The sequence below is a fragment of the Micropterus salmoides genome, unplaced genomic scaffold, assembly GCF_014851395.1.
Source record: "Micropterus salmoides isolate LMB-PRFRI ecotype aquatic unplaced genomic scaffold, ASM1485139v1 Ms_hic_scaffold_15, whole genome shotgun sequence".
In the NCBI taxonomy this organism is placed as follows: Eukaryota; Metazoa; Chordata; class Actinopteri; order Centrarchiformes; family Centrarchidae; genus Micropterus; species Micropterus salmoides.
This window is the reverse complement of record NW_024040596.1, coordinates 985,948-1,009,366: the sequence shown is the minus strand read 5'-3', so window position 1 is coordinate 1,009,366 and position 23,419 is coordinate 985,948. Positions and strand designations below refer to the sequence as shown.

Sequence of the window (23,419 nt, the reverse complement as noted above, 5' to 3'; positions counted from 1 at the left end):
CCCACGTTCTTCTTCACACTGAGTACCAGCTTTTAGTACCTTTTTCATTTGTGCCATCAGCCGGCTCAACAAGAGTCTGACACAGAGCCAAAAAAACTCCGTGTGTAATACAAACTGCTTTTGAGACACGGTGACGTGTGAAATGTTTGTAAAAGGGGACAATAAGTATATCTAACATTTCCATTTTCATTACATTGCCACATATAAACAAATAAATAATTATAATCCGTCTGCATAATGAGAACTTAAGTGAAATGTTCAATGCAGGACTGCAGTACAACATGTGAGTATTTGAGCTTCAGACTGCAGGAGGATGAAACTCGTCTCTGCGTCGTTTCCAACGCTCACTCTTTAATAAACAGACAGACGGCTGCAGGAAACGCGAGCGTTCCTCCAAACACTCGATGTTATCAGGACACGCTGGCCTCCAGCGCTGCAGCTACTTTATTTCTTCTCTAAACAAACGGACGTCTGTTTGTCTGTTGTCTTTGTGGCGTCCTGCTGCATGTGAACAGAACACACGGCGCTCAGGCCTCTGTGTGACAGTACTTCTGCGAGGCAGGAGGATGGTGGCATTACTGTGGATGGATGGAAACCTGGTCTGCAAACTCTCACAGCAGCAACATGAGAGGCAGATAAAGTGACAACGTGAGGCCTGAAGCTTCACACAAAAACATCTGGATGCTAAGGCCGTCAACATCAGGTGTCCCATTCCGAAACCCTAACCCATCACCCAGCACCGAGTCCGCCACGTCATCAGGACGCCAAAGGAGCAGGTCAAGTGTAAAGTTCTTTATCGTCAGCTACACCGCTCAGCAGGAGGGCAAAAAAGAAGCTACAAGGACCATCTGAAGAGGGCCCCCTGCACTCTGGACCCCTGCCCACATGTAAGACAAATAACACCAGAACTGCGCAACAGTGCGGGTGCCGGACTGGACTTTACAGGTTTTACAGGACCCACAAGTGGGCAGAAGCGGACGGTCATCTTCGCTTCTGATGGACTAACAATGCGTCTCTCTGTCTCTGTGTGTGTTTGCTGCCACCTGCTGGTTTAGTACAAAAATACAACTTTATCTGAGAATCTGAGAGCAGTGAACCAAAAGGACAAGCAGTGGAAACTCATACTGAGAAATATGTTAGATAATACTGTCAAATAGTACTTTAAAATTACTTTCACATTATTAGGATTTTCATTGTTTGTTATTTTAGTAATTGTTCTTTTATTTGTTTTTGTTTTTTAAATTTCACATTTGATACTGATTTTTTAATTGTTTTTTAAAAAACATTTTGTCTATTAATACACACGCACACATTTACGGTTTTATGTCTTTTTTGTAAATTGTAATATTCATTTTACTTTATTTCATATTTTTCAACACACAAACATACTTTTACTGTTTAAATGTATGAAATTAATTGTTCTTTTGTAATTTATTTGTAGCTTTGGTAATATTGTTTTTTTACAGTCATGCCAATAAAGCTGAATTGAAAGGTAAAGGAAGTACGTTCATTAACAGGCAGGAAGGTCTTACCGTGGACACTGAGCGTCCATGTTGCCGAGGTAACGGTCAGTCCATCAGCAGTGATCAGCTGACACCTGTAGGTTCCCTGATCCACCCGTCTGACTCTCTCCACGGTTAGAGTGAGACGGGTACCGTCCTGTCTCTGCTGCAGACCTGGACCCGTCCTCACCGGCCCCCCGTCCTTCAGCCAGGTAACAGCAGCAACGGCAACCGACGACACTGAGAGCGGGTGAGATGGCCGGTTACAGAGGGTTAATGCGGTCACGACTCACCACCGTCTTCACGACAACAGAGGACGTTCAGCCTCGTACACAGAGGTTTCAGGATCCACATCAGGTCCATCCTCCCTGATCACTAACGTGAGACGCTCGCTCTCAGCCTGTTCTCTCTCTCACCGCCCAAATAAGAGGACGCCACAAAGTCCAGCAATTAAATGTTGTGTTTTATTATCAGCAACATCAACAAATCTGCTCTGTGAATCACTTCCTGTTTTCTGAGAAGAAACCAGAAATTAATATTTGATGTTTGGGTTCAACGATGGCGCCCTCTAGTTTTGCATTAATCAACAGAACACAGAAGCCAGGTCTTAGATGGAGACCTTCTGTCAGCCAATCAAATCTCAAAGAAAGCAGTGATGTCACCGTTCAGGTTAGAGCAGGCTGAACCAATCAGCAGCAGCCACAGATTGTGACCAACAACCATGTTAGCTTCATGCTAACGTCTCCTTCTTATCTAACAACTTGTTAGCAGCTTGTTGAACGAGACGCCGGACAAACGTTCACCCGGGGAAAGTGCACCGCTAACAACAGCTAACAACAGCTAACAACAGCTAACAACATCTAACAACAGCTAACAACATCTAAAAACAGCTAACAATGGCTACCAAGAGCTAACAACAGCTAACAACATCTAAAAACAGCTAACAATGGCTACCAACAGCTAACAATGGCTAACAACAGCTAACAACAGCTAACAACAGCTAACAACATCTAAAAACAGCTAAAAATGGCTAACAACAGCTAACAACAGCTAACAACAGCTAACAACAGCTAACAACAGCTAACAACATCTAAAAACAGCTAACAATGGCTACCAAGAGCTAACAACAGCTAACAATGGCTAACAACATGTAACAACAGCTAACAACGGCTATAAACGGCTACCAACAGCTACCAACAGCTAAAAACAGCTAACAACGGCTAACAAGAGCTAACAACGGTTAACAACAGGTAACAAGAGCTAACAACGGCTACCAACATCTACACATGGCTAACAATGACAAACAACAGCTAAAAACAGCTAACAATGGCTACCAACAGTTAACAATGGCTAACAACAGCTAACAACAGCTACCAACAGTTAACAATGGCTAACAACAGCTACCAACAGTTAACAATGGCTAACAACAGCTAACAATGGCTAACAACAGCTAACAACGGCTACCAAGAGCTAACAACGGCTAACAAGAGCTAACAATGGCTAACAAGAGCTAACAACGGCTACCAAGAGCTAACAAGAGCTAACAACGGCTAACAAGCGCTAACAACAGCTACCAACGGCTAATAACACCTAACAACAGTCTTTCTTTATTTAGTCCCTGGTTCTCTACGCTGTGACAGACTCCCTGAAAGGTTTGATTTACCTTGGCAGGTGAATGTCACCTGCGCTCCCTCTGTGGTCTCCTGGTCCAGAGGGACGGCCTCGAACCGCAGGTTGGACCCCGACCTCCTCACAGCCCTGAAACACACAGATAATACTGAACGCAACATTACATCTCATCAACAGCTAGCTACTCAGCTAACTGCTTTCAGTTTAATCATCATGTACAAACTGTAACAACTCTGTGGTTTGATTTATCAGGACCTGCTGCTGTCTGAGCCGCTCGCTGGCTGCTGGACCGAACCGGCCTGACCTGGACCAGGACTGACGCCTGGCCGGACCTGCAGGGAGGGACGGACACACGTGAGCTGTGTCACTTCCTGTTCACCCACAAGTATAAAACAACATGATGCTGCCTTTACTATTTCCACATCCTCCAACAGAGATTCAGCTCGTTAACATTAACACGACCAAAGTCTTGAGCAGAGAAACATTAACTCAAGTACTGTGTATAAGTACTTTTCCTTTACCTGAGTTAATTTACATCCTCATGCTACTCAACATTACAGAGTCAAATACTGTACTTTTGACTCCAGCGGACCTCATTGATCCTGTTTGGAACATTTGATGGTTGTCGATTTGAAGGTCGCAGTTTGTTGCATTTAGTTTTGTGAAACCGCTCAGGTAACTTTGTCTCAAGTGTTTTATTGTAGGAGAATTAAAAAGTGTCGGAGAGGACCTGAACACATCTGGCCCAGGTGGTTGTTTTTTTCTCCCACAGTACATATTTTTCAGATTTAAGTTTTATGGGCGACGCAGAAAGGGGCGGGCCTTCACTTCTCTGTAACGAGAACTGGATGAAGTTTCTGGGTCGAGCGGGAAATGCATATTCAGAACATATGCAGCGGGCCTCAAACCCCGAGGTAAACCCAGAAGCTGGGTAAACCTTTTTGGTGTAGGCACCTGCCGTTCAATTCTTACTGGACTGAATCAACGCCATCCTCGGGTCCGGTATTCATGGTTCCACCCCTAATGTCAGTGCTGGGTTCACAACAAGTGGAGAGAACTCAGTAGATCTGTCCTGTCTCAGGGCACGACGTCTCTCATGTCTCCTGCAGATCGTTTTGTTTTCACCATCACTGAATTTGTCACCTGATGCTGTTTTCACACGTTCACAACTGCTTCCAGTGAAATTACATAATATTAATAAACACGCCATCATTCTGACCTGAGCGGCTGCAGTTCTCCTCTCAGCCACCAGAGGGGGCTGTACAGGAGGCCTGCCCCTCCAGCAGGCTGCTGGTCCGGGCTGCTGCTCCTCCTGCCTGCTGGGAGCAGCTCTGCTCCTGGTTTGCGTGGCCTCGGCTGGGTGAAGCGTCCTGCGGGAGCAGACTTCAGTATCAGCCAATAGAAACACTCATCTGTCGCCTTCATGTGGCCGTGAAGCATCTTGTTGTTGTTACAGTTTGGTGTTCCTGGGCTTATCTACAGCATCTGCTCGTGAGGACAATTAAAGCCTCGACCCTGCAGAAGCTCTCAGAAAGACGACTTCCAGGTCAGATTGATCTCTGATCACTAATCGATTCACCTGCTGAGTGCACAGGAAAACGGCAGCGGCAGCTTCAAGAAGAGGTTAAACACCAGGGGTCGTATTACAGACAGTTCCTATCCTAGCTGCTTGGTAACCATGGTAATAAGGGCTGGGAACTGACTTCAGTCAGAACAACTTTGTAAAATCTGAAATAAACTACCAGCTAGAGTTTAATAACTCTTTAATCCACATGGCTGCTCTTTTACTGCTTTTAAACTTATTAACTGATTCTACCGATGCGTTTGATGACCAAACCCTCGTTAGTAGAAATGTGACGCTGGATAATGTCTCAGTATGTCACATGATGTAAAGGCTTGATGGAACAAAGGAAGTCTTTGATAGGAGGAGATCGTTGGAGACGAGAAATACATGAAAACACGATGACGTCAGCCCGCAGCCTTTAGTATTATTATTATTATTTTTACCGTCATTAATAACTTTCCTGAGTGGAGTCGCCTACGGGTTCCTGCCGGGGTCAGTGAGGGAGCGCAGGAGGAGCCACCGCCGGGTTTCCTCTGCTCTCTGGACTCAACAGCTGCCTTTCTCTTCGTGTCTCTGTAAATGGACTGATTTTCTTTCTGACAGCATCAGCTGGCTGCAGGATGTATGGCGGTGACTGAGTCCGCTGTGTTAGCGTTACGTGGATTTGGATTTGGCGACGGAGGTTACCGACACCTCTGAGTCATCTGACTTCAAGTTCAATGATAGTTGTTGTTTCTGCTCCATTTTCAGTTTGTTAAAAAAAAACAGCGTTTAAAAGCCGTTTAGCTCGGCGAGATGAGCAGGTTGCTAGGTAACAGACATAAAAGTTGATAACCGATGTGGGATTGAGTGTTTAGGATTTGCTAACCTGAGATAAGACAGGATTCCTAAAGTTAGTTAGGATTTGCTTCTGTAATACCAAACTGAGAAAAATCCTCTCTGAGACTCTTCCTGTCTGAACTTAAGACTTAAGACCGGAACCTTCTGTAACTCGGCCCCTGGTCTGCAGTGATGATTTCGGGGAGGACTGGAGGGAACGTAACACTCACTATAATCTGCTGCCTGATATAAAACAGGAAATATACTGATTTACATCTCCGGGCTTGATGAAGTCTTTTTTATTAAGGATCAGATGAACATTTGTCTGTTCAGAGTGCAGAGCAGGAGGAACACGTTACAGTAATGTTTGGCCTGTAACGCACTAATATCTGTCATATTTTACCCGTTACAATCTCAGTAACGCTGTTACAACACATTTTAACCCGAAATTAAGTGGTGTTGTGTTTTTTAATAATTCACCAACACTGCAAAACATTTTGGCGTAAAAGAGAAACGTTATTTCCTGTTGCTGGATATTTTTACTCTCATTTGACAGTAACTAGTAATCTATAATGTGTTACAGCAGAGAGCTGATGAACTGGGTACTTTTAGGGTTCAAACTTGTTTCTGCTGAAGAAGAAGTGGCCAGTTGGTGCAGGCTAACCCTAACTCTAATTATAAAGTATGATAAAAACATCACATGGTTTAGTCTCCTGTCAGAGATCGTTTTGTGTTGGAGGGAAAGAATCTGAAACCCAGTTTGGCCCAGTTTATGTTAAAGGTGTGTAAGAACTGAGAGTCCACCTCTAAAAACACATCAGCTGCTGCTAACTGCCATTAGCTGGTTAGCTCAGTTAGCTGCACAGCTGATGGCCGTCCCATTAGCTGACTGAGTCTGACTGAGCCAGAGAAGGCGAGTGGGCGACAGAACCTGGCTCAGCAGCGTCTCTAGTTTGGCATTTTGGCCGTCGACATCTTGTTTTTTTGGAACCAGACGTGACCATATTTGGACAAGTGGGTGAAGCTAGCTAGCTTGGTTAGTTAGGTGCATTTGTAATTCAGGTTAACTGTGATATTAGCTGGGATGCTAATTTTGGCTAGCGACAAACAGGCTTAAAACGAAACGTACGGAGCGAGAGGGAGGTCGGGCATCAGAGAGGCAGCGACAGCGTGTAGAGCCAGACTGTCGCCTCTACAGGTACATAGTGGTATTACAACACAGGACTAGGCTAGCTGGTTAGCATGCCAACTACAGTTGATATCTTTGCAACACAACATCTTCTTCATCGTGTTGGCCACATCTTACACACTGCTCCTTTAAGTCCCCATGAAATCAAAACTGGAGAGTAGTGTTTCTGGGGGCCGATCATTGGACCCCCACTGATTAACGTTACTGTACGAAAACAAAAACGCATCTTTTTAACTGATTTTGGTGAAACTGGATCATATTTGATGGAGAACAATATTTTCTGGTTCTCCCTCTGATGTCCCCCGGCTGCTCTGCCTGAACTATCTGTGATTTACAGAGTTCGCTGATGAACAGACTTACAGCTTAACTTGCTGCTACAGTAACAGCTAACTGCTACCAGCTGCTGTTAGTTAGCTCAGTTAGCTGTCATATTAGCCGGCTCTGCCTGGACTGGGAGCTCGGAGCTCTGGGGGAGTGTTAGAGTTTAATGTTACACTTCTAATATTTCTCAAGACATGGAGGTTTTCAGGCCTGGGGGGTGTGTAAAGTTTATGGCCTGGGGCGGGGGCCCAGCAGGGTAGCGGCTCCAGAACGTGCGCCGGAGCCGGTGCGAGTGGGCAACCGCGTTAAGCAGCCTCCCAGTGAACACAGCCTGAACAGGACCGAACACGGTACCGAGGGGATTTAACGTTACAGAGCTTCAGGATGGAGAGAGCTTTAGTTTTTGCTAAACCGTTAAGTGCTGCTAACTATCTGTCTGCGTCTGTAGCTAGATAGCTTGGTTAACATTAGCCGGGCTGCTACCGGTCCTATTAGCTGACTCCGGTCCCGGAGTTCCAAGACCCAAACCCGGCAAGAAAACCTCCTCGGTACCGTCTTCCCTCCCGTCAGCCTGGCTCTGAGGATGTGTTCGGTCCCGGCTGCCGTGTTCTCTCGGCGGGAGCTGGAACCAGTCCATACAGAGTCTGCATGCCGGGGTGTGGGCGTAACGCACATTCAGCGCTATCGGCTACAGCAAACGTCAATCAATATTTGCGACAAGTCCCCCCCTAGCTTTGTGTTTTAACAGGAACTACGTACATATCAGGAAGCAAATAGCACTCCGGTTTCTGTTTCATGAGAACTTTAAGAGTTTGGCACTTTCTGACTGTCGAACCATCGTCTGATCCTGGAAAACACGTCTGCAGTAACACAGTTTGATACCGCCATCTTCACGAAGCTGTCAGACAGGTGAGAGAGCACACTCACCTGGAGGAGTCATCAGGAACACCTGGGAGGAGACACGGGACGGAAATATTAATATTCACTTATTCACTCTCAATCACAACCTCCTGGACTCTGATTGGTCGTCTCACCCTGGATGTTGAGTACGGCGGTGGCGGTCGCTGTTCCAGCGCTGTTGGTCACCGAACATGTGTAACTTCCTGCATCCTCCGCACGCACTTCCTGTATCTCCAGAAAGTGCAGACCAGAGCGCTCGTACATGTGGACCCGCCCACAAGACTGAAGCTCCGCCTCCCCCTGATAGAGAGTCAGACAGATGAGCCCTTTTCATCTTGGACTGATGTTACTACTAAAAGACCTTCATTAAGGTGTCAGTTAAGCTACTCCCACCTTGTACCATGTGACCCGGGGTTGTGGGCGTCCGGTTGTTTTGGCGGAGAACTTTCCGGTCTGTCCCAGTTCAGTAAACACTCGGCTCGGTTTAGTGATGAACTTTGGTGGGCTCTCGCCCCAGATACTGGGCCTGTTCTCAGCAGGGGGACACCTGGAATCATGGGAAATGGAGTTCTATGAGCATGACATGACACGGGAAGACGTCTTGGCAGTCTCCTTACAGCCTCAGCCATCTTTATGTAGAGCAGCCGTTCTCTGTTTCAGGTCCTCAGAAAGTTCTTTGCCATGTTGAACTTCCAGTGACCAGGGTGAAGGAGTGTGAGAAAGAACACCAAATTTAACACACCTTCTCACCATTCACACCTGAGACCTTGTAACACTAACGAGTCACATGACACCGGGGAGGGAAAATGGCTAATTGGGCCCAGTTTGGACATTTTCACTTAGCGGTGTCCTCACTGTTGTTGCCAGCAGTTTAGACATTAATGGCTGTGTGATGTGTTATTTTGAGGGGACAGCAGATTTACACTGTTATACAAGCTGTACACTCACTACTTTACACTGGAGCAAAGTGTCATTTCTTCAGTGTTGTCATATGAAAAGATATAATCAAATATTTACAGAGATGTGAGGGGTGGACTCATTTACAGCAGTAGCACTCTGAACCAGCGGTCCAAAATGTTAGAGGTGGAAACACCAACACCCCTCCGGCTGGCACATCTGATTTACTGGTTGAACCACACTTCTCCTGGATGATCCTCAGGCCGGCAGCAGGTCTGAGTCTGAACCTCTTTGATCAGCCGACTCTACAAACTGATCCGGAGAAACATATGACCGGCTAATGGAGGACAGAAGGAAGAAGAAGAGCTCACCCTGTTTTCATGGAGGACAGGAGGCCATATTTCTTCCCAGAATTCTCTGCAGGCGGAGAAACATGAGAGCATTAGAGAACAAAATACTGAAGGTAATTTACGATAATCCTGCCGGTTCACTGGACTTCTGATTCCTGCCTGCTCCTAGTCAGATGTGTTGTCCTGCCTCAGCCTGTTTACCTCCATGTGTGAGACAAAATCACTGACCTGCATCAGCTCTGCCTCAGGCGTCAGGTGTTACCCTGCTCACACCTGACAGTGTGCAAGGAAGAGATTAAATGAACCAATATTCATAAATATAAGCGGCCTTCTCGTTCAGTTAGCTTGTTTAGTCAATGTGCTGGTGTTTGGTTTAACGGAGTGTGAAGAAACTCCGACCGAGTCTGGATGTGTTTGAGAAACAGGAAACTCCCGTCAAGCTGTTTACGACACAGTAAAACCGGACACGCATGCACACACACAGTTAAATATCCCTCGGGTCGAGCCTGGAAACCTGCAGGATTATCAGTGTTAGAATCAGAGTTTCACCTGATCAGAACTGGATTCTTATGTCCAGGATTTATATTAATTATATTAATGAGAGTTTAATAAGAATTGTAAAGATCAACCTGTCAGCGTCCTTTAGTAGTATCGGCGGTAGTATTAGCAGGAGTAATCCTAGCATAAGTAGCATCGGCAGTATTAGCAGGAGTAATCCTAGCATAAGTAGCATCGGCAGTATTAGCAGGAGTAATCCTAGCATTAGTAGTTTCGGCGGCAGTATTAGCAGGAGTAATCCTAGCATTAGTGGTATCAGCAGTGGTATTAGCAGAAGTAATCCTAGCATTAATAGTATAAATAGTAGTATTAGCAGGAGTAATCCTAGCATAAGTAGTATCAGTGGCAGTATTAGCAGGAGTAATCCTAGCATAAGTAGTATCGGCAGTATTAGCAGAAGTAATCCTAGCATTAATAGTATAAATAGTAGTATTAGCAGGAGTAATCCTAGCATAAGTAGTATCAGTGGCAGTATTAGCAGGAGTAATCCTAGCATAAGTAGTATTGGCGGTAGTATTAGCAGAAGTAATCTTAGCATTAGTAGTTTCGGCTGCAGTATTAGCAGGAGTAATCCTAGCATAAGTAGTATCGGCGGCAGTATTAGCAGGAGTAATCCTAGCATAAGTAGCATCGGCAGTATTAGCAGGAGGAATCCTAGCATTAGTAGTATCAGTAGTAGTATTAGCAGGAGTAATCCTAGCATAAGTAGCATCGGCAGTATTAGCAGGAGAATCCTAGCATTAGTAGTATCGGCGGTAGTATTAGCAGGAGTAATCCTAGCATTAGTAGTTTCGGCGGTAGTATTAGCAGGAGTAATCCTAGCATTAGTAGTATCGGCGGTAGTATTAGCAGGAGTAATCCTAGCATTAGTAGTATCGGCGGTAGTATTAGCAGGAGTAATCCTAGCATTAGTAGTATCGGCGGTAGTATTAGCAGGAGTAATCCTAGCATTAGTAGTATCAGTAGTAGTATTAGCAGGAGTAATCCTAGCATTAGTAGTTTCGGCGGTAGTATTAGCAGGAGTAATCCTAGCATTAGTAGTATCGGCGGTAGTATTAGCAGGAGTAATCCTAGCATTAGTAGTATCAGTAGTAGTATTAGCAGGAGTAATCCTAGCATTAGTAGTTTCGGCGGTAGTATTAGCAGGAGTAATCCTAGCATTAGTAGTATCGGCGGTAGTATTAGCAGGAGTAATCCTAGCATTAGTAGTATCAGTAGTAGTATTAGCAGGAGTAATCCTAGCATTAGTAGTATCGGCGGTAGTATTAGCAGGAGTAATCCTAGCATTAGTAGTATCGGCGGTAGTATTAGCAGGAGTAATCCTAGCATTAGTAGTATCAGTAGTAGTATTAGCAGGAGTAATCCTAGCATTAGTAGTATCGGCGGTAGTATTAGCAGGAGTAATCCTAGCATTAGTAGTATCGGCGGTAGTATTAGCAGGAGTAATCCTAGCATAGTAGTATCAGTATCAGTAGTTTTATTCCAACCTTGCCGGAGGATCTCCACGGTAACCTGCCGGCTGCCGGCCCGATTGGTTGCCTGACAGGTATAACGGCCCAGGTCCTCCTCTCTGACTCCGCCCACCACCAGGCTGAAGGTGCCCCGCCCACCTTGCTCCACGACATAACGCTCTCCACCAATCACAGCCCTCCCTTCTCTGTACCACGTGACTTGAGGCTCAGGATGACCACGCACCTGAAAGACAGACGCCATCATCACCACTGGTGTGACAGCAAACTGATCAGGAGCTGCCCGGCGCCCCCTACAGGCCGCAGAACTCATTACGGACACAAAACCAACACACAACTTGCTGAGCACGCTCAATTTGTCCTGAGGGTGGCGCTAGAGGAAAGATCAGGGTGTCACAAACATGTGAAGGGTTCATCCTCTGAGGAGCAGGAAGAAGATCATCTCAGTTGGACATCAGCTACTGAAGTCAGGCCTCTGAAGCAGGACTGTACAACGGCTGTCACGAGGCCTGATACTTCAGTACTAAGCTGATGCTAAAATTCTGAAAACATGTCAATGCTCGTGCAATACGATCCATTTCAATCATCAGTAAATGTTTTGTTTTTCAATATAAACATCTCAGAGTTAGATAGAGACCACCCTTAAACATTTCACACCTGAGAGTTTGCAAAGAAAAGTTCAGAAAATTAAATAACTAAATTAATTTAATAATTAATAATGCATATTTCAAGGCAGTAATGTCAATATCTTACAGATTGACATTAACCCGCCTCTCATCTGTCCTGGACATCCTCTCACCGCTGTTAGTTGTTCAAATGTTGTATAAATAAAGGAGTCTGTGTTGAAGTACATTAGTTTTTTATCGTGGTATTAAATTGGGTATCGAGTATCATGGAATTTTACTGGTATCTGTATCGACTGCTAACTTTCTGGTATCGTGAAGTCCGTACTGTATCAGCTCCGGCTGATTTCAGGTTCGGGCTGAACTTTGTTGTTTGACGAGCACAACGCCTGATTAATTAACCAAACGACCAACGATCTGACTGTTCCTTGATCTGGTATTTTGGTTGCCTGTCTGCAGTTTGAGCAGTTTTATGGTCCGATTCGTTATAAACTGTCGTCAGCTTGTTTTTAATTAACAGCCTGCTAGCAGCTTTGTACTTGACACAGCAGTGCTAACAGCTAAACATCAGCACGCTCACATGCTGATGTTTAGCAGGTATAATGTCCATAAGTTTAACGTGTTAGCATGCTAACATTAGATAATTAGCAGTATTCACAGTGCAGATGAGGCTCATGGGATGCCTTCTAAACCAAAGAGTTGGACACACTAGCATGTTGACCTTATGGTGGCGCTAGATGAACATCCTGAGGGGAACATGAAGGTCTGATCCATGGTTCAGTCTGGAGTAAAGTGTCAGACAGACTGACATTAGTATCCACAGAGAAAACTTTATGTAAAATAGATTTACGTGTGTTTTGATGTGGGGAAAAAATGTCCAGTGAATATAATGTGAACAAATATCAGTCCTCCAGGAGCCGGCTGACCTGCAGTCTGCTCACGCTCTCCAGGAGACTCCCAGGCTCCAGTTTATTAACGATATCATCAAAAGAACGTGGAGGGAACACGTCTCTCGTCAGCAGATCCTCCAGTCAGACAGAGGCAGAAATCAAACACAAGCATTGCGTGTGTGAGTGTGTGTGTGTGCAGCATGTGGCGTGCAGATGTGGCGACTGTTTGATGACTTCGAGCTCGACTCCCATAAGGCCTTGCAGCTCCATTAATCTCCATGTTTTGATTCTCTTCACAGAGCTGTGGACTGGCGGTGCATTCAGGTGATGTGGGATTATTGACAACATTCTTACCAAGAAGACTATACACAACAAAACTGTCTTTACAGAAGACAGAGGTGAAACCAGAAGAGACACAAATCAGATAACCTGCCGGGACCTGTTGGAACCTGCCGGGACCTGCCAGGACCTGTTGGGACCTATTTGGATGTGCCGGGACCTGTTGGGACCTGCAGTGACCTGTGCGGACTTGTTGTGACATGCTGGGACGTGCATTGACCTGTTGGGACCTGCAGTGACTTTTTGGGACCTGTGGGGACTTGTTGGGACCTGATGGAACCTGTTGGGACCTGCAGTGACCTGCAGTGACCTGTGCGGACTTGTTGTGACATGCTGGGACGTGCATTGACCTGTTGGGACCTGCAGTGACTTTTTGGGACCTGTGGGGACTTGTTGGGACCGACTGGAACCTGTTGGGACCTGTGGGGACTTGTTGGGAACTGTGGGGACTTGTTGGGACCTGATGGAACCTGTTGGGACCTGCAGTGACTTGTTGGGACCTGATGGAACCTGTTGGGACCTGCGGGGACTTGTTGGGACCTGATGGAACCTGTTGGGACCTACAGTGACTTGTTGGGACCTGATGGAACCTGTTGGGACCTGCGGGGATTTGTTGGGACCTGATGGAACCTGTTGGGACCTGCGGGGACTTGTTGGGACCTGATGGAACCTGTTGGGACCTGCGGGGACTTGTTGGGACCTGATGGAACCTATTGGGACCTGCGGGGACTTGTTGGGACCTGATGGAACCTGTTGGGACCTACAGTGACTTGTTGGGACCTGATGGAACCTGTTGGGACCTGCAGGGACATGCTGGGTCTGGGTCCTGTTGTGATGTTTGTGTCTCAGAAACTAAACTGTGTCCCACCTTCCCCTCCAGTCGGGCGTCTCCCCCCAGGGCGACCCTGGCGTTGCGTGGAGGCAGGACGAAGGCTGGAGGCTCGTTGCTGAGGGAACTGCCTCCTGGTGATGGGCCTGTTACCTTGGAGACGGCAGAGGAAGCCAACCGGATGTTGCTCATCCTGCTGTCAGAGAACGAACACAGAGTGATATCAGCCAATCATCATGTGAGTCTCGGCCTCCTGCAGCAGGTTTCCTCCTCTAACCCACGTAGCTCTGCTGCTAACTGTGCTAGCTGCCATTAGCCCCGCCCCCCCATGTTCACTCTCCCAGCTTTGTATTTCTCTGCGAGGCGGCGCAGCGTTCATAATGTTGCTCACTCGTTCTCTGGTGTGAGCTGAAGGATGAACAGATGAAAGACATGCAGATAAAAACATCATGTGTGTGAACACGCCAACATCACGCCAACATGTGACTCGCTCCACATGTTTGACCTTATAAGGATGAAAAGGATCATCAGTTCGTGTTCGGTGAAGCTTCGGGTGAGTTACTGACTCGCACTTTAATTCTTGACTTCAGCTTTAAGCTTCTTCAGCCTAAACCTGGAGTCTTCCAAGGCGCTGAGGCGAAAGGGCCAGGTGCATGCTGGGACACGACAGAGATCTGACGACGGGCTCCGATGTCCATTTCCTCTCGTTTGGATCACCCAATCAGCAGCGACGTGTACATAAGCGCCGCCGTTCTGAAAGGCCGAGAAGTCAGTGTGTCTGTTTCCGCTGATTGAGGCTCTTAACTCTGACACTTCATCTCTCCTCAGCTAAGGGATTTAGTTAAGGGTTTTTACTACATTTAGAGAGATTCTACAGTCAGGGACGCACCAAATGAATCTTTCCTGAATACTGAACAAGGTTTTTCACATATATTTTGCCTTTTTTTACCCCTTGCATAAATTAAACAGTCAAAATGAGTTTTTTCCTCAGTGTTTCCCACAGGATGTGGAGAGACTATGGCGGGGGGGTCCGGGGCCCGAGAGGAGCCGGTAAAGTAAATTACATGAGTCCAATTACTTTTAATGGACACATGTAATATGTTTTATACTTTCTGTGAATATAATCCTATTAATCTTATTTCCATCCTGTACAGACGCCTTATTCTCACCTCCTCGTGCTAAATTCATCCAGTCCGAACCGGTTTGATAAACTGTGACAGAAACACTCAAAGCGGTTCTTTTCCAAGAAGTCAGCCACAGATGGAGCGGATGTGCTGGGAGACAGTTCAGCAGAACAGCGTCTGCAAACAGCTCTGACACTCTAAAATGCTCCCACACTGCCGACACGTCAACGTGACTGTTCGGTAAAATTTATTCGGTCTTTTGCCTCATTAGGCCGAACACAGAAAGTGCTTTTTTTCATGTTTTCGGACGATTAATTTCGGTTGCTGTAGATTTAGTGCATCCCTACTGACAGCAGTAAAACTGAGACTGTTTGCAACAGCACTTGAAATGTTGTGGAAAGAAACGAAGACAGGAAAACCAAATTGGTCAGAGGAGGAACGGATTGGACTGCTGGAGGAATTTAATAAAAGAAAGCACAAATTAAAAAAGCACATTTGATCCATAAATAACAGCAAACAGGAAACAGTGACGGTGGGTCCATCCAGGAGACCTAGGAGAAATCTGACAACTTTGTTCTGGCCAATAAAGAGATTTATGTCTTTTGTGCACCTGTTTAACAAAGGTTCAAGATAAGGAGAAAACTTTAGGGTGTTTTGTGCAACTGGGTTTATTTAAAGGAAACGTTAACTCTGACTTTAAGGTAACCTCCTGACCTTCCGGTCCTGGGGGATTCAGATCGACTGACAGACTCCTGGTCACTGAGCACGCTCAGTGCGAGCGCTCCATCAGACAGTTTGAGTTCCTGCTGTGTTGGTTAGATGTTTGTTGGAACAGCAAACGGTTTCATCTGAGTGGAACAAGCGGCTTGTGTTTTCAGAACAAACAGAGCCGGCCTACTGTTGGTTTTCCTGCTGTCACAGTTAAAATATGCTGCTAACACGCTCTCACATTCTCCGGCTGCCTTACATGGCTTCACAGCCGCTCACAGCTGCTAAATACACTTTATTTTTCTGTTTTTAAATACCGTTTTTATCTAAAAGTCAACCTCTGCTTCCTGCTAAGTCCACGTTAGTGCTGCAGCTCTAACGCAGGAACAACACAGCGGGTGTTGCTGTAGTAATCATGTGATTGGTTGATTGTTTCCAGACATGTTTCTGAAAATCACAAGTTAAATACGTGAAGTTCAAAACTGCAGAGAGACTCCTAATGATGCTAACGCTAATCCTGCTGCCTCTAACATGCTGTTTGTTTATAAACCAGAGTTTATTAGCAGCAGCTAATGTAGCACGTGAAGGGTTAGCACATATTCACCATGTTCAATTAGCATGTTAGTGCTAAATACAAAGCACAGCTGAAGCTGAAAAACAGAAGCTGAAGCTAATGTCGATGAAGTTAAGTTTGTCAGGAAACAGTCAGGAGCTAATCCCAAATACTAGCTTAGTGTTTTAGGTGTGAAAAATATACTCAGGTTGGATAAATACATACAAAGCTAACGTGGTTATCGATGAACAAGCTAACGTTACTGTTAATCTGGGACAATAAAACCACCTGAAACAGATTTTATTATGAAATATTATCTGGAAAAAACTGACAAAAACAAACCTTTCACGGTTTTAATGTCAGAGTTTATATCTTTGTGTTGCCTTTAAAAACTAAAAATACATAAGTTTAGGTCTTTTCAACTCGCTGACATTAGCGTCTCTACTTTATAGTATACAGTAACAGCATTTACAATACACGATATGCTATATGTGCATTTCAATGATTTAACTACTTTATTATGACCACCTCCAAAACAAAAACCTACTCTTGGAAATTAGCTTTGCTACCTTTAGCATTAAGTTTTGCTGAAATGTTAAAGTTAAAGTTTTATTTGCTCTGTAAACAGAGGTGACATGCAACTTAGTACATTTACTCAAAGTAGAATTTTGAGGTACTTGTACTGTAAGTATTTCCATGTTCTGAGAGCATATTTTGTACTTCTTTACATCTATCTGAGATTATTATTACAAAATATAAAACAACATTATAGATTAAGCTAAGCGGCAGAATATAAAGTCAGCTTCACCTGCTGCAGCATTAAAGTGATTAACACATGAATGCAGCAATAATTATTATCCAGTAATCTAATACATATTATTAGTATGCATTATCTGTACTTTTACTTTTGGTACTTTTATTTTGATGGTAATACTTTTACTTTCACTAAGATATTGAATGCTTTTACTGTGACTGAAGTAAAACATGTGAGCACTCCTTCCTCCACTGACCTTGGCTGCGTTTAGAGCGAATGAGGAAACAGGAAGAAGAATTTACTGATACCAGATGTGGGGGGAGCACCTGATGGACGATCGATCTGACAAATAATTTCTTCTGACGATCAGCTGACTTCACACGGAAACCGAGATAACAGACGACCTCGCAGCAACACAGAAACCAGAGGGCTGATGGGAATGTTTGCAGTCAGCGATTCAGTTGTTACACAGATGCTGAAACACACCAACACACACTCAGTATCAGTGTAAAGACAGAGCAGCTTCCCACCATCGAGCCAAAACTCAGCATGAGAGAGAGAGAGAGAGGTGAAGCTCTCTCGCCCATCTGCACTTGTCATCAACACAGTTTATCATCAGGAGGGAAACTTTTCTCTCCCAGTTTCTGCTGAAAACAAGCAGGAACCTCCGGGTCTGAAGAGTGAAGCCTTAAACCTGCGTCCTCTCCAGCAGCCAGCAGGGGGCGACTCCAGCAGCTGCAGAAAGAAGTGTGACTGTATAGAAGTCTATGAGAAAATGTTTCAACTTGTCAGCTGATTTATTCCCTCAGTAAACACTTTCCTGATGACTTTATGGTCTCAGTCGCTAGTTTCAAGTCTTCTTCAACACAGCAGATTGGTTTGATATAAACATGCAGAATGCTAATATAGGCAAATGAAAAAGAATTACAACGTAAAGGTACAAGATGTAAGAAGGGATAATGAATGTTTTAAATCTTACACATTACACCTTTAAGATCACAGAACCGGTCAGAAAAATCAAACTGAAGTTGGACACCAGAAGAGAAACTCCTGCATCGTCTTTACAACACAAGAATCATAAAGTTTTTATACCCTCTTTAAATCATCACACATATACACGTGTAAATCTCCTGAAGCAAAACAGGAAGCAGCAGAAGATCAGAAACGATCAACTATCAGATGCTGAAACAGTTTTAGACGTTCTGTCCAGAATAAACTTCAAAGGCAACTTAAAGAAAAGTTCCCAGCATGCAGCAGAGTTCATTTACAGGTTGAGTCCTTTAATCGGAGGAGATTCCTTCATGTCAGTCGACCGTTTCACAAACATCCTCAAACACTGAAGACGGTTTCCCACGTTCATCCAGGAAAAGTCACAGCTTGAATCATTATTCTGATTTTATCAATTATTTCAATGAACAAACAACAGATATTCTGATATTCTTGGTGCAAATAATGATGTAAATAAGTCTTATTTAATGTTTTGTTATGTGAGGGTCACTTGGGTTTATGGTAATAATCTGAATATTTTTTAATTAAACATATTTTAAGGGACTCTTATTTTACCTCCAAAGTTTGGACTAAATTAACTGATAAACTTATTATAAAGTTATTGTAAATTTATTGTTTATTTATTAGGTAGTAAAAACTGAAGGTGTTCAGTTTCAGAATAAAATAAAAGTTACAACAACAAAGTTATTAGGAAGAAATGATCATTTAAGACTTTTCTTTTCTTGTTTGCAGTGTATTTAAACCAAACTGTCTGTGCACATTAAACGCGTTGATCAGAATTAAACTGATGTTTGTTTTGTTTGTGATCACGAGCCGCGTGGAGCCGCTGACCCCGCCCACCTGAGGTCCGTTAGTTTTAAAAACCGACAGAAAGAAAACACACACTCACACTTCAGTAACAGATTAAACAGCAGAGTTAAAGTGTCTCAGATGGAGGAAGAAATAAAAACAGACTTACAGAAAGTTTCTCCCGTGACTCTCTGAAGAAAGAATCTGAGCTTCACAGCGGAGCTTTCTTCACCTGAATAATCAGGACATTCATCACCAGATCCCTCCTGCTTTCTAGTTTAACCTCCGCCTTCCTCCTTCAGTGTTCACTGTTCTCCTGCTGCTCCGGTGGAAACTCAGTCTGTCTGAAAACAGGAGCTGCAGGAGGGGGAAGATCACAGGGGCGGAACGACTGATTCTAGGGCCCCCAGTGGCCCCCTGGACCCCCTCTGCTCTTGGTAGTAGCCTGTGCTATTTTTAGCATCTGATTAATGCTGATTTCACACACAACGTGATTTTTTAATTCCTGTTGCATTTATCACGTAGGTTTGACTGCCAAACTGGGCTCCCGCCTGTTTATTCAGCCATGCTTCCAGTCAGCAACTATAACACAGGCTAATTCCTTTGTGGTAAAGTGGTAGTTAATGATTATAGCATTAGGTTTTGAGTTTGCTTGTATTAACTGCAACCATGTGTGGAGACAATAACACCACCCTATAAAAACTAAGCCAGCACCTGCCTGTGGATGGTATTGTAGTAACAGCTGGGATGGAGTAAGGATTCACCCTTCACTGTCCACCTATTACCATTCAATAGGGTTTCATTATTGAATTATTATTTATTAATAGGTGAGCAAACCACTTTTTGAAACTCTTTTTTTATTGGTCACTGATTCCAGAGTGGTGTCCTGCATTTCTTAGTCTTTATTAATATTTTTGTAAAATTAATAACTTTGTTTTATAATTGATAGTTTTGCTAATAACCAAACCTGCCCCTACCAGATTCCAACAATGTTGTTATAAGAAAAGTTTCTTTTATTTTTATATTTGGTGTGTACGAATAAAAAATAACGCATTTAAAAAAAATTGGCATAATGAAATACGTAATTATACAAATAATGATCATCATAATTTGATGTATATAAGTAAGTAGCTACAATACATTTTAATGACTTAATAATAATAATGATAAATTAATAATCAATTAGTGCAAAACGTCTAAAGCAGTTTAATGCTCTTATAAAACACACAACATGAGATGATAAAAGAATAATATTGAGAACATTTTCTATTTTAAAGTGAAACTGTACAAAGAAACAGGATATTATTTACATTAACAAAACACACATTTACAAGATTTAAAAGATCAACCACTCTTGCCTCTTTTCCTGAACACACCAGCTGGTGTTAAAAACTTCATACTGATTTGATGTTACACACTAAAAACCTTCATTTCTAGAGGCTGTAAACCTTTAGACCATAAAAACAGAAATACTGACAGCTGTAAGAGAACCAGGCCTTCATTTCTTGACAGAAATTCAGTTTTCATCCACTAAAAATTTCCAAATGATTCAACTTGCTGTTTTCTATGCTTAACGGTGCAATGTGTAAGAGTTGCAAGATTTTGGCCACCTGTCGAAATCCCACTCCAAACAAATAGAGCCTAAGTCCCTCCCCTTCTTGTGGACTACCATGTATGCTAGTCAACGGCGAGAGACAACTAATGTTTAGACCCCGTTTAAATTGTGTCCTGATTACACACGTTTCTCAGTTTAAAAGATAATTTCGATCAAGAAAGTCTAAGAGTCAAGAAAGTTTAAGACTGTGAAAATATGTAATTACAAAGACCACAAACCCAAAAGTTGCGAATGTGACGTCATACCTGTTTCTGTTAATGACTGAAGCTAACTACTCTGAAGACAAAGTCACTGACGCTAACATCTCTGAAGCCAACGTCTCTGAAGCCAAAGTCACTGATGCTAACATCTCTGAAGCCAAATTCACTGACGCTAACGTCTCTGAAGCCAAAGTCACTGACTCTAACGTCTCTGAAGCCAACGTCTCTGAAGCCAAAGTCACTGACGCTAATGTCTCTGAAGCCAAAGTCACTGACGCTAACATCTCTGAAGCCAACGTCTCTGAAGCCAAAGTCACTGACGCTAACATCTCTGAAGCCAACGTCTCTGAAGCCAAAGTCACTGACGCTAACGTCTCTGAAGCCAACGTCTCTGAAGCCAAAGTCACTGACTCTAATGTCTCTGAAGCCAAAGTCACTGACTCTAACGTCTCTGAAGCCAAAGTCACTGACGCTAACGTCTCTGAAGCTAACATCACTGAAGCCAAAGTCACTGACGTTAACATCTCTGAAGCCAACGTCTCTGAAGCCAAAGTCACTGACTCTAACGTCTCTGAAGCCAAAGTCACTGACGCTAACGTCTCTGAAGCTAACATCACTGAAGCCAAAGTCACTGACGTTAACATCTCTGAAGCCAACGTCTCTGAAGCCAAAGTCACTGACGCTAACATCTCTGAAGCCAACGTCTCTGAAGCCAAAGTCACTGACTCTAACGTCTCTGAAGCTAAAGTCACTGACGCTAACATCTCTGAAGCCAACGTCTCTGAAGCCAAAGTCACTGACTCTAACGTCTCTGAAGCCAAAGTCACTGACGCTAACGTCTCTGAAGCTAACATCACTGAAGCCAAAGTCACTGACGCTAACATCTCTGAAGCCAAAGTCACTGACTCTAACGTCTCTGAAGCTAAAGTCACTGACGCTAACATCTCTGAAGCCAACGTCTCTGAAGCCAAAGTCACTGACTCTAACGTCTCTGAAGCCAAAGTCACTGACGCTAACGTCTCTGAAGCTAACATCTCTGAAGCCAACGTCTCTGAAGCCAAAGTCACTGACTCTAACGTCTCTGAAGCCAAAGTCACTGACGCTAACGTCTCTGAAGCTAACATCACTGAAGCCAAAGTCATTGATGCTAACATCTCTGAAGCCAACGTCTCTGAAGCCAAAGTCACTGACGCTAACATCTCTGAAGCCAACGTCTCTGAAGCCAAAGTCACTGACGCTAACATCTCTGAAGCCAACGTCTCTGAAGCCAAAGTCACTGACGCTAACGTCTCTGAAGCCAACGTCTCTGAAGCCAAAGTCACTGACGCTAACATCTCTGAAGCCAACATCTCTGAAGCCAAAGTCACTGACGCTAACGTCTCTGAAGCCAAAGTCACTGATGCTAACGTCTCTGAAGCTGACATCACTGAAGCCAAAGTCACTGACGCTAACATCTCTGAAGCTGACATCACTGAAGCTAAAGTCACTGACGCTAACATCTCTGAAGCTAACATCACTGAAGCCAAAGTCACTGACGCTAATGTCTCTGAAGCCAAAGTCACTGACGCTAATGTCTCTGAAGCCAAAGTCACTGACGCTAACGTCTCTGAAGCCAAAGTCACTGACACTAACGTCTCTAAAGCCAAAGTCAGTAACGCTAACATCACTGAAGCTAAAGTCACTGACGCTAACGTCACTGAAGCTAACGTTATTGAAGCTAAAGTCACTGAAGCTAACGTTGCTGAAGCTAAAGTCACTGAAGCTAACATCTAACAGCTTCCATGTGTAGATCATGTAATGAAAGTACCAGGAGTTGTTGGATTAAACACATCAGGTGAGATACACCTGTGTGTGGAACATAGTTAAGCTACCTAGCTTTACTAACTTTACCTTAGCATTACACCACAAACATATTGGTGACGTATATTGTGCAAGACGAGAAATGTATTTCATTGAATGGTTTCACACAAAACTGAAGCTAACGTTATTATTTAATTATCTTTTAAACTGACAAACATCTAGTGTGTAATTCAGGACACAATTCTAACGGGATCATGACATTAGTAGTCTCTCTCTGTTGACTACTGTACATATTTTTTCCGGAAAAAAGGGCCCACGAGGCGGAAGCGGAAGAGAGGGACAGACTGTCACCAGAGGAACTGCTAACTGCGGCTAGTTGTACGGCTATCTGAACTAACTCGCTAAAAGCAGCTACAGTTAGCAGCCTTATTAGCTGACTCTGCCCATCCCGGGAGCACCAGGGGAGTGTTTGTGCCGGCTTGGAGCGACGCTGGAAAGGGCATCAAAACCGGAGCCAGGCAAGCGGGCAACAGAACCAGGCTCAACAGCCTCCCAATGAACATAAACTTAAATTAATGGATTAATTAGTTTGAGTAATTTTTAATAAATCTTTTGATCGCAGCTTCTCAAATGTTAATATGATCTGGTTTCTTTGCTCTTGTCACAGTAAACCGAATATATTTGAGTTGTGGACAAAAAAAAAAGACATCTGAGGAAGTCATCTTGGGCTTGACAATGAAAAGAATCGTTAGTTGCAGCCCTACTGAACGCAGCCTCCGAGACCGACGGAGGCCAGTTAGGCGACAGGGAGTACGAGGTGGTTTACAGCAGCTCCGCCCAGAACTCTGACTCCAGGGAAGACGCCGACGCAACGGCTTCAGGAGAGGCATCCAGCAGGAGAGGAGTTAGAGGGAGGTCAGGCATCAGAGAGGCAGCGACAGCATGGCCCCGAGCCCCCCCCCCCTCCCTGCCAGTGTGCTCCCACCATT

General features: G+C 44.2%; 1 protein-coding gene across 1 annotated transcript in view; it reads right to left on the bottom strand.

Annotated features, from left to right (window-relative positions):
• Positions 1 to 19,166, bottom strand: part of LOC119903747 (myosin light chain kinase, smooth muscle-like) — an 85,025-nt gene extending 65,859 nt beyond the window's left edge. The window contains 11 exon segments of the mRNA XM_038719973.1: positions 1,533 to 1,742; positions 3,166 to 3,260; positions 3,387 to 3,463; positions 4,351 to 4,501; positions 7,952 to 7,973; positions 8,059 to 8,224; positions 8,318 to 8,471; positions 9,193 to 9,238; positions 11,217 to 11,424; positions 13,919 to 14,075; positions 18,985 to 19,166. Coding sequence (XP_038575901.1) covers positions 1,533 to 1,742; positions 3,166 to 3,260; positions 3,387 to 3,463; positions 4,351 to 4,501; positions 7,952 to 7,973; positions 8,059 to 8,224; positions 8,318 to 8,471; positions 9,193 to 9,238; positions 11,217 to 11,424; positions 13,919 to 14,071 — 1,282 coding nt within the window. The 5' untranslated portion in view covers positions 14,072 to 14,075; positions 18,985 to 19,166.
• Between the last annotated feature and the right edge of the window lie 4,253 nt (positions 19,167 to 23,419).